Here is a 10,821-nt window from a genome sequence, read left to right as displayed (position 1 = left end):
CCATGTCAGCCTGAACTTACTCGCTCTGTGTCAGCCGTGGCTCGGTTGATAGCACTCTCACCTCTGAGTCAGGAGGTTGTGGGTTTACAGTCCCACTCCAAAGACTTGAGCACAAAAATCTAAGGTGACACTCCAGTGCAGTACTGAGGGAGCGCTGCACTGTTGGAGGTGCCGTCTTTCAGATGAGACGTTAAACCGAGGCCCCGTCTGCTCTCGCAGGTGGATGTACAAGATCCCATGGCAGTATTTTGAAGAAGAGCAGGGGCGTTCTCCTGATCAATATTTATCCCTCAACCAACATCACTAAAAAACAGATTATCTGGTCTTTATGACATTGCTGTTTGTGGGAGCTTGCTCTGTGCAAATTGGCTGCCGCATTTCCTACATTACAACAGTGACTACACTCCAAAGAAGTACTTCATGGCTGTAAAGCGTTTTGGGATGTCCTGAGGTTGTGAAAGGCGCTATATAAATGCAAGTCTTTCTTTCTTCGCTGTTAGGTTGACAGTTAACTAATATAACACAACATGGATCAAGGTGGTTATTTCTCTAATGACTACTAGGGAAAACATTTAGAAATAACTCAAGCTATCTTTTAATTTTGCACAAGGTATTAAAAGTAAAGTTTTCTCCCCTGCCCTCTTCCCCAAAAGGCATTGGTTCCTTGTTAGGATACAATCCATGGATGCCAGCTGCCTCTGATGGTTTATCCAAGTGCCGATAATGTTCAAGGGGCAAACTGTGGCAGATAGAGTTAATGTGGGGAAGTGTGAGGTCATCCACTTAGGACACCGAATAAATATATTTTGTTTAAATGATAAGAAACTGGGACTTGTGGAGGAGCAGAGAGATTTAGGGGTTCATGTACAGAAATCACGAAAAGCTAATAGACAGGTACAAAAAAATAATGTAAAAGTCTAATGGAATGTTGGCCTTTATCTCAAAGGAGCTGAAATGCAAAAGGGTGGAATTTATGCTACAGTTGTATAAAGCTCGGGCTGGACCACATCTAGAGTACTGCAATCAGTGCTTGGCACCGCATCGAAGGATACGAGACTCCTAAAACAAGCACTCTACTTGGAGCTCCGACACAGCAAGAGAGCCCCAGGTGGGCAGAGGAAATGCTTCAAGGACACCCTCAAAGCCTCCTTGAAAAAGTGCAACATCCCCACCGACACCTGGGAATCCCTGGCCCAAGACTGCACAAAGTGAAGGGGAAGCATCCGGGAAGGCACCGAATACCTCGAGTCTCTTCACCGGGAGCAAGCGGAAGCCAAGCACAAACAGCGGAAGGAGCGCACGTCAACCCAAGCACCCCACCCACCCGCCCCTTCAACCACCGTCTGCCCCACCTGTGACAGAGACTGTAGGTCCCGCATTGGACTCATCAGTCACCTGAGAACTCATTTTTAGTGTGGAAGCAAGTCATCCTCGGTTCCGAGGGACTGCCTAAGAAGAAGAGATATCGGCCTTGGAGGGGGTGCAGTGCTGATTCACCAGAATGATACCGGGGCTAAAAGGGTTAAATTATGAGGATATGTTGCGTAGAGTAGGATTGTATTCCCTCTAAGGGGTGATCTAATTGAGGTGTTTTAGATGATTAAAGGATCTGATAGGATAGATAGAGAGAAACTCTGAGGGAGGAGTCCGGAACAAAGGGGCATAACCTTAAAAATTAGAGCCAGGCCATTCAGGGGTGAATTCAGGAAGCATTTCTCCACACAAAGGGTAGTGGAAATCTGGAATTCATTCCCTCAAAAAGCTGTTGAGGCTAGGTCAATTGAAAATTTCTTACGTGAGATTGATAGATTTTTGTTATGTAAGGTATTAAGAGATATGGAGCAAAGGTGGGTAAATGCAGTTGAGGTACAGATCAGCCATGATCTAATTGCGGTACAGGCTCAATGAGCTGAATGTCCTACTCCTGTTCCTATGTTCCTATTCATATGTGAGCCTTGATGGTGGGCGATGGCAGGCTGCTCAAACACAGGGAGCATCACACTCAAGATTGGTTCTGTTGTTCCCCATATATCTTTAGTTCCAACAGGGGTCATTCTATAATATTCAGGAGTGTGGAGACTAATTGATTTTTCCTTTCCTCATCCAGGGATGCTGACGCAATCTGTGGTGCCCTGAATTCAACTAGCTCAGCACAGAGGTTTTTTTTTAAAAGAGATATGAAACATTTTGATAGAGTGAATAGGGAAAGATTATTTCCATTGTTTGGGGAAATCAGCCATGAGGGGAATCATCAACTTAATATCATCACTAAAAGAGTGAGGGAAGAGGTTTGGAGAAATCCTTTACATATGAGATTGTTGGGGCCTGGAATGTATTTCCCACAGGGTGAATTTGAGGCAGAGACCGTTGCGTCTTTAAAGGGAAAGTATTTGAAGCTGAGGAAGATACAGAACGACAGGGAGAGAGCAGGGTGGTGGGAATCATTTTTGAATTTCTCTAGCAAACAGCTGGCACAGACACGCTGGGCTGAAAGGCCTTTTCCTGTGCTGTGAACCTCTAGGCCTAGAAATTGGATAAGACCTGAAAACGGGCGGGGCACCGCGCAACGCTGTGTGCCTGCGCCCATTCAAAGTGGGGCAGGCAGCACACAAAGGTCATGCTGCCTGCTCATTATAACGATTGCAGCGCTGATCTCAGTGCTAAAGGAGCTGCTGATTGGCTTAGTGCTCAACAGGGGGGCCAATATCGAGTGCAGTCTACTGGCAATAAAGTTTGGCCTAGATCCTCTGCACAACTTAAAGCGGAGGTGCTTTGTTGCAGAAGCAGCTCATTGTCATTCTGAACATAGCCATGGCCCATCAGCCAAGGAAAAGGGCAAGAAGATTTCCCGATGCGGCATTGGAGGCCTTGGTCCTAGGGGTACAAAGGCGCCGTGATTTCCTTTACCCACAAGGGGGCAGGAGGCCTTCAAGGCTGAACACCAGAAGTCTCTGGGAGGAGATTTCTCAAGCCATCACTGCGACAAGTGTTGTCCCCAGGACCTGGATCCTGTGCAGCAAAAAGTTTAATGAACTTACGCGAGTGGTCAAGGTGCGTGAATGCATCATCAAATGCCATATCCCACCATTTGCACCACAAGCCTCACACAATGCTAAATGCACTGCACCCCCATCACTCACCAACCAACAATCTCGAGCAATCATCATTCATATCTAACAATCATAGCTTCACTTCACCCTTACACACTTACCACAGCTGCAAGACTCACACCCACATCTCACACTTTGCACATACAGCTATTCAATCATGAAAGGCACATCACCCAAACACATTGCACCCAAACACATTGCACCACACTCATAGAGTCATAGAGTTATACAGCACAGAAAGAGGCCCTTCGGCCCATCGTGTCTGCACCAGCCATCAAGCCCTATCTATTCTAATCCCATTTTCCAGCACTTGGTCCATAGCCTTGTATGCTATGGCATTGCAAGTGCTCATCTAAATGCTTCTTGAACGTTGTGAGGGTTCCTGCCTCTACCACCCTTTCAGGCAGTGAGGTCCAGATTCCAACCACCCTCTGGGTGAAAAAGTGTTTCCTCAAATCCCCTCTAAACCTCCTGCCCCTTACCTTGAAACTATGCCCCCTGGTTATTGACCCCTCTATTAAGGGGAAAAGTTCCTTGCTATCTACCCTATCTATGCCCCTCATAATTTTGTACACCTCAATCAGGTCCCCCCTCAGACTTCTCTGCTCTGATGAAAACAACCCCAGTCTGTCCAGTCTTTCTTCATAGCTGAAATGCTCCAGCCCAGGTAACATCCTGGTGAATCTCCTCTGCACCCTCTCTAATGCAATCATATCCTTCCTATAGTGTGGCGACCAGAACTGCACACAGTATTCCAGCTGTGGCCTAACTAGCATTTTGTACAGCTCCATCATAACCTCCCTGCTCTTATATTCTATGCCTTGGCTAATGAAGGCAAGTATCCCATATGTCTTCTTAACTACCTTAACTACCTGTCCTGCTACGTTCAGTGGTCTATGTATATGCACACCAAGGTCCCTCTGATCCTCTGTCCTTCCTAGGGTCCTACCATTCATTGTGTATTCCCTTGCCTTGTTAGTCCTCCCAAAATGCATCACCTCACACTTTTCAGGGTTAAATTCCATTTGCCACTGTTCTGCCCATCTGACCAACCTGTCTATATCATCCTGTAGCCTGAGGCTTCCCTCCTCGCTATTTACCACTCCACCAATTTTCGTGTCATCTGTGAACTTACTGATCATACCTCCTACATTCATACCTAAATCATTAATGTAAACTACAAACAACAAGGGACCCAGCACCGATCCCTGCGGTACACCACTGGACACAGGCTTCCAGTCACAAAAACAACCTTCGACCATCACCCTCTGCCTCCTGCCACTAAGCCAATTTTGGATCCAATGTGCCAAATTGCCCTGGATCCCATGGGCTCTTACCTTCTTGACCAGTCTCCCATGCGGGACTTTGTCAAAAGCCTTACTGAAGTCCATGTAGACTACATCAACTGCACTACCCTCATCCACACACCTAGTCACCCCCTCGAAAAATTCAATTAAATTGGTTAGACATGATCTCCCCCTGACAAAGCCATGCTGACTATCCTTTATTAATCCTTGCCTCTCCAAGTGGAGACTAATTCTGTCCCTCAGAATTTTTTCCAATAATTTCCCTACCACTGATGTTAGGCTAACTGGCCTGTAATTTCCTGGTTTATCCCTACTACCCTTCTTGAATAATGGTACTACGTTAGCTGTCCTCCAGTCCTCTGGCACCTCCCCTGTGGCCAGAGAGGTTCTGAAAATTTGTGTCAGAGCCCCTGCAATCTCTTCACTTGCCTCACACAGCAGCCTGGGATACATCTCGTCTAGGTCTGGGGATTTATCCACTTTTAAGCCCGCCAAAACTGCTAGCACCCCCTCCCTCTCAATGCTAATTTGTTCAAGTATATCACAATCCTCCTGTCAGATTTCTATGCCTATATCGTCCTTCTCCATAGTGAACACAGATGCAAAATATTCATTTAAAACCTCACCCACATCTTTCGGCTCTACACACACTTTGGTCCCTAATGGGCCCTACTCTTTCCCTGGTTATCCTCTTGCCCTTAATATACTTATAAAACACCTTGGGATTTTCCTTTATTTTGCCCACCAGTGTTTTTTCATGCCCCCTCTTCGCTCTCCTAATTTCTTTTTTAAGTACCCCCCTGCACTTTCTATACTCTTCTAGGGCTTCCACTGTTTTTAGTCCTTTGTATCTGCCAAAAGCCTCCCTTTTTTTCCTAATCCATTCTTGTATATCCCTTGACATCCAGGGTTGCCTGGACTTGTTGGTCCCACCCTTGACCTTTATGGGAACATGTTGACGCTGTACTCTCTCTATTTCCTTGCTGAATGACTCCCACTGCTCTGATGTGGATTTTCCTACAAGTAGCTAACTTTGGCCAGATTCTGCCTTACCATATTAAAATCGGCCTTCCCCCAATTTAGAACCTTTACTTCCGGTCCCTCTTTGTCCTTTTCCATGACTACCTTAAATCTCACCGAATTATGGTCACTGTCACCAAAATGCTCTCTCACTGACACTTCTACCACTTGCTCGGCTACATTCCCTAGAATTAGGTCCAGTACCACCCCCTCTCTTGTAGAACTTTCTACATGCTGGCTTAAAAAGCTCTCCTGGGTGCACTTTAAAAATTCTGCACCCTCTAAGCCTTTCACACTCTGACTAACCCAGTTAATATTGGGGAAGTTGAAATCCCCTACTAGTATTACCCTATTATTTCTACACTTTTCTGAGATTTGCCTACATATCTGTTCCTCTATCTCCCCCTAACTGTTTGGGGGCCTATAGTACACTCCCAGCAAAGTGCTTGCCCCCTTTTTGTTTTTAAGTTCTACCCATATGGCCTCATTAGAGGAACCTGCGAAGATATAATCCCTCCTTACTGCAGTAATTGACTCCTTGATTAATATTGCAACACCCCCTCCTCTTTTACACCCCCCTCTGTCTTGCCTGAAGATTCTATACCCCAGAATATTGAGCTGCCAGTCCTGCCCCTCCCTCAACCATGTCTCTGTGATAGCAATATCATACTCCCACGTGTTCATCAACACCTTCAGTTCATCTGCCTTACTCGCAAGAATCTTTGCATTAAAATAAATGCCATCCAGCCTTGCCATACTCCCTTGTGCCATTACATATTTGCTCTGCCATCCAGGCTGACTTGTTTTTTCCTCTATATTTGGCTGTGCATCACCCCCCACTATAGCTCCACTCTGTATCCCATCCCCCTGCCAAGTTAGTTTAATCCCCCCCCTCCCGACAGTACCAGCAAACCTCCCCACAAGGATGTTGGTCCCATTCCGGTTCAGGTGCAACCCGCCCGACTTGTACAGGACCCACCTTCCCCAGAAACAGACCCAGCGATCCAGGAAACTAAAGCCCACCCTCCTGCACCAACTCTTTAGCTACGCATTCATCTGCTCTATCCTCCTATTCCTATACTCACTTGCACGTGGCACCGGGAGTAATCCAGAGATTACAACCTTTGAGGTCCTGCTTTTTAATCTGCTACCTAGCTCCCTAAATTCTTGTTGCAGGACCTCATCCCTCTTTCTACCTATGTCGTTGGTACCAATGTGAACCATGAGCTCTGACTGTTCACCATCCCCCTTCAAAATGCCCTGCAGCCATTCAGTGACATCCTTGACCCTGGCACCAGGGAGGCAACATAGCATCCTGGAGTCACGTCTGCGGCCGCAGAAACGCCTGTCTGCACACCTCAGTATTGAGTCTCCTGCCACTGTTGCCCTTCCACTCTTACTCCTCCCCCCTTGTGCAGCTGAGCCACCCACAGTGCCGTGAACTTGGCTCTGGCTGCACTCCCCAGAGGAACCGTCACTTTCACCGTTTTCCAACACAGAAAAATGGTTGTTGAGTGAGATGCACTCTGGGACTTTCCTGACTACCTGCCTGCCCCCCCTTCTTCTGACTGGTGGTCACCCATTCCCTCTCTGACTGCACTTTCTTAAATTGCGGGGTGACCACATCTAAAAACGTGCTATCCACGTAACTCTCAGCCTCGCGGATACACCGCAGTGCCTCCAGCTGAAGCTCGAGCTCCGAAAACCGTTGGCACTTACTGCACATGTGGTCATCCTGACTGCAATAAGCAGCTAGGAATTCCCACATGTTGCAGGCCATGCAACACACGGGACTGAGGTCCCCTGCCATACTTTTAATTCATAAACTCTTACCTCAAATTTAAACTCTCGGATTCTCGCTCTCCCGATCTACCTTAACTATGAACTACCTTAAAAGAAATAAACTTCAAATTGAAGAAAAAAAAAGCACTCACCCACTACTCACCAATCAGCTCCTTCACACTCACTGGCACACTTCCCTTTCTCTTGCAGGCAAAGGTGGCGCGCAACCGTCAGGAGCACCAGCAGACGGGTGGAGGGAAAGCCAGAATTCAGAACCTCACGGAGCTAGAGGGAGTAGTTCTCAAAATAATTGGAGGGGCAGCCACAGAATCCGTGGTGAGCAGTGAAGTGGGTAGCATTACTGATGATGATGATATGCTCATACCTAATCCTTCTTCTCACATCCCACTTAACCCTCATCCCAAAATCTCTTCTCACTTACAAGCTGCTGATGGTGTATGCATGGATATCTTCCTTCCCACCCCCCCCACCACCCTCACCACAACCCGACACTTGTGCATTACTCCTTTCAGATACCCAAGAACTGCCAGCAGCCCAGCCTGCTCCTGAAGTGATGGAGGTGGAGAGTGATGGAGGAGAAGACACACCGGCACTGCATCTGACATTCGAAGACACAAGCTCAGAAAATGGCACTGCACATACATTGGAGGGTAGTATAGAGGTGGGATCTGCATGTGGTGAGTCACCGGGCATGAGTGGGCTGCAGCCAGGCCAGGGGGAAAGGGTAGCTCGGGTGCCAGCTCGCCGAAGGGCAAGTTCACGCACAAGTTCTGCTGCACAGGACTCAGATGATGAAGTCGATGGGGCGGCCTTCAGAAAAAGCGTGATGGGCATGCACACAGAAACGCTTGGTGCAAAGGCAAGCCTGCCAGAGAGCCTCTTGACAGTGTCAAGGAGCATGGAGGAGTCCGGCTCCAGCACTGCATGGGGATTTGTGTGGAGCTTGGAGTCCATGATTTCCAGGATGGAAATGATGGGCAACGCCATTAGTGAACTTGTGGACCCCACCATGATGCTGGCTGTGATAGGTGAACTCTCACCTTTCATTGCAGCACAGGCAGAACTGACCCAACGTCTCAATGCTGCAGTAGACGCTCAGACTGCTCTCCTGCAGTCTCAGCTTGCTGCCATGCAAGATCAGACTGCTGCCATCATGGCTGGGTTTATGAGTGTCGAAAGGGGCTTGCAGGGTGTCATAGCAGTCCCGCAATCTGTGCTCCATCAGATGGCTAGGAATGCTGAGGCACCACCCTAGGGTAGTGGCAGTGGCTCCGTGGAGCAAGAAGCTGATGTCCTCTCTCAAGATGCCAACATTCGTACTCCCACCACTGCCACTCCGCCAATGCCCTTGCTGCTGCCTGTCATCTAGCCAGCCCAGACTGCTGCCACGCCTATTGAGGTGGCGCAATCTACAGCCAGGCCTCCTAGGGCCAGAGCTACTTGAGGTTATCCTGCACGGCCATCTGCAGTCTCCCTCATTGAAAGTCAGCAGCCTTCCACCAGCCATGCTGCAGCCACTGGGGGAGCACTTCGTAGGAGCACTAGAGTAGGAAAAGGTAAATAAAAGTCAGACACTAAGGGAAAGCACAAGGGTGATTCATTGAATTTATTCTTTTGACTTGCATTTGATAAATTTATAAATTCTGTTTGGAATGTATGTCTTGTGGTGGCTCTCATTTCAGCTTTGTGCCCAGGCGGACGCTGTGCTGTTCCGTGACAGAGGTATGGTAAGATGGGGAAGTGATGAGCAATGGGGATCTGGGGCTTCATTCACTGGAACCAGAGTCTGATGAGACGCTCATGGACAGCCCGCCCATAACGGGGAGCTGCTGCCTGCCTCCTCCCTTCCTCCTCCTCCTCCTCCTCTTCCTCCTCCTCCTCCTGTGGTGGTCCCAGAACCCGTGGTGGTAAGGGCTGCGTGTTCATGATGGCCAAGTTGTGGAGCATACAGCAGACCACCATGAAATGGGACATCCACTCCGGCATGTACTGGAGGGCTCCTCCTGAGCGGTCAAGGCAGCGGAACCATCGCTTTAGCACCCCAATGGTCTGCTGGATGATGTTCCTCATGGCAGCATGGTTGTCATTACATGAGTGTTGGCCACGAGTGGTGGGGTTGCGGAGGGGAGTCATCAGCCAGGTGCAGAGAGGTTAGCCCTTGTCTCTGAGCAGCCACCCTCGGGTTCAACGTTGTGGCTGGAAGATTGCAGGCACACCGGACTGGCGCAGGATGAAGGCATCATGACTGCTGCCAGGTTAGTGGGCATTGACCATCAGGATGTGCTGGGCGTGGCCGCACACTAACTGCACATTAAGTGAGTGGTAGCCTTTGCAGTTGCAGAACATCTCAGGATTGATATGCAGTGCCTGCAAAGCCACATGTGTGCATTCGATGGTGCCCTGCACCATGGGGAAGCCCGATATCCTGGCAAAGCCACATGCGCACTCCTCCTGCTTCTCTCTGTTCAGAGAGCAGACAATGAAGTCCCTTCCCCTGGGGTACAGTGCCTCTGTGACCGCCCAGATGCAGATGGTGAACTGCGAGATGTAGCTATGTCGCCTGCTGCAGACTGGAAGGTTCCGGTGGCGAAATAATTCAGGGCCACGGTGACCTTGAGGGCCACTGGGAGAGGCATCGTCGCCCTGTTCTGAGGCTGCAGGTCTTGTTGGAGTTCTGTGACCACCGCCTTGGTGAAGCGGAGCCTCCTAATGCACTGCTCCTGGTTTAGGTGTATGTAGGAGAAGTGCTATCGGAAGACCCTAGGTAGGGAAGGCCTCCTCAAGATATTAAGGGGAGCAGATAGAGTAGATAGAGAGAAATGTTTTCTGCTGGTTGGGAATTCTAGGACTAGGGGGCAGAACCAGAACTTTCAGGAGTGAAGTTAGGAAACACTTCTACACACAAAGGGTGGTAGAAGTTTGGAACTCTCTTCAGCAAATGGCAATTGATGCTCGATCAATTGTTAATCTTATATCTGAGAATGATAGCTTTTTGTTAACCAAAGGCATTAAGGAATATGGACCAAAGGCAGGTATATAGAGTTAGGTCACAGATCAGCCATGACCTCATTGAATGGCGGAACAGGCTCGAGGGGCTGAATGGCCTCCTCCTGTTCCTATGTTCCTGCTGAGCACCCTCCTGCCCCTCCTCCTCCTCACTCTACAAGCAGCTTGTCCTCTTCTTCACTGCCTCCGGTCCATCTCCCTGTCATACTCGAGTGTGAGAGGGACTGCAATTAGAGCCCCCATGACTGGGCGCAAGTGGTGTGAGCAGAAGCCTATAAATGAGAAACAAGGCATTCTCCACTTGCAGTAACACTCCCTGTCATCTCAGCAACTCTAAACAACTCCAGAAAGCTCCAAACAGTTGCACAAACTTACACAGACCCAGTTGGAATGAAAAAGCAAGTCAGCTACAAGTTGTTGATGATCCCTTTAAATAGCGCTGGTCAGGGGACCTTCATGCTGCTGAACGCATGGTCAGCTGGTCGTGATTAGGAGAGGGTGAAAAATGATTTCCTTCCTTTTGTTTTAATAGTAGCTGATGCAAAAACACTTTTCTACTAAGCACCATTCCGATA

General features: G+C 48.6%; 1 protein-coding gene across 1 annotated transcript; it reads left to right on the top strand.

Moving 5' to 3' along the window:
• The first annotated feature begins 2,811 nt into the window (after positions 1-2,811).
• Positions 2,812-8,495, top strand: LOC147111481 (uncharacterized). Its single transcript, XM_085999889.1, has 3 exons — positions 2,812-3,051; positions 7,430-7,594; positions 7,752-8,495. Exons 1-3 carry the CDS (start codon positions 2,812-2,814, stop codon positions 8,493-8,495), a joined length of 1,149 nt encoding a protein of 382 aa, XP_085856015.1.
• The last annotated feature ends 2,326 nt before the right edge of the window (positions 8,496-10,821 follow it).

Source organism: Somniosus microcephalus, chromosome 10 (genome assembly GCF_052327205.1).
Source record: "Somniosus microcephalus isolate GS21.2 chromosome 10, FLI_Smic_1.0, whole genome shotgun sequence".
Lineage (NCBI taxonomy): Eukaryota > Metazoa > Chordata > Chondrichthyes > Squaliformes > Somniosidae > Somniosus > Somniosus microcephalus.
This window is presented reverse-complemented; position numbering and strand designations above follow the sequence as displayed.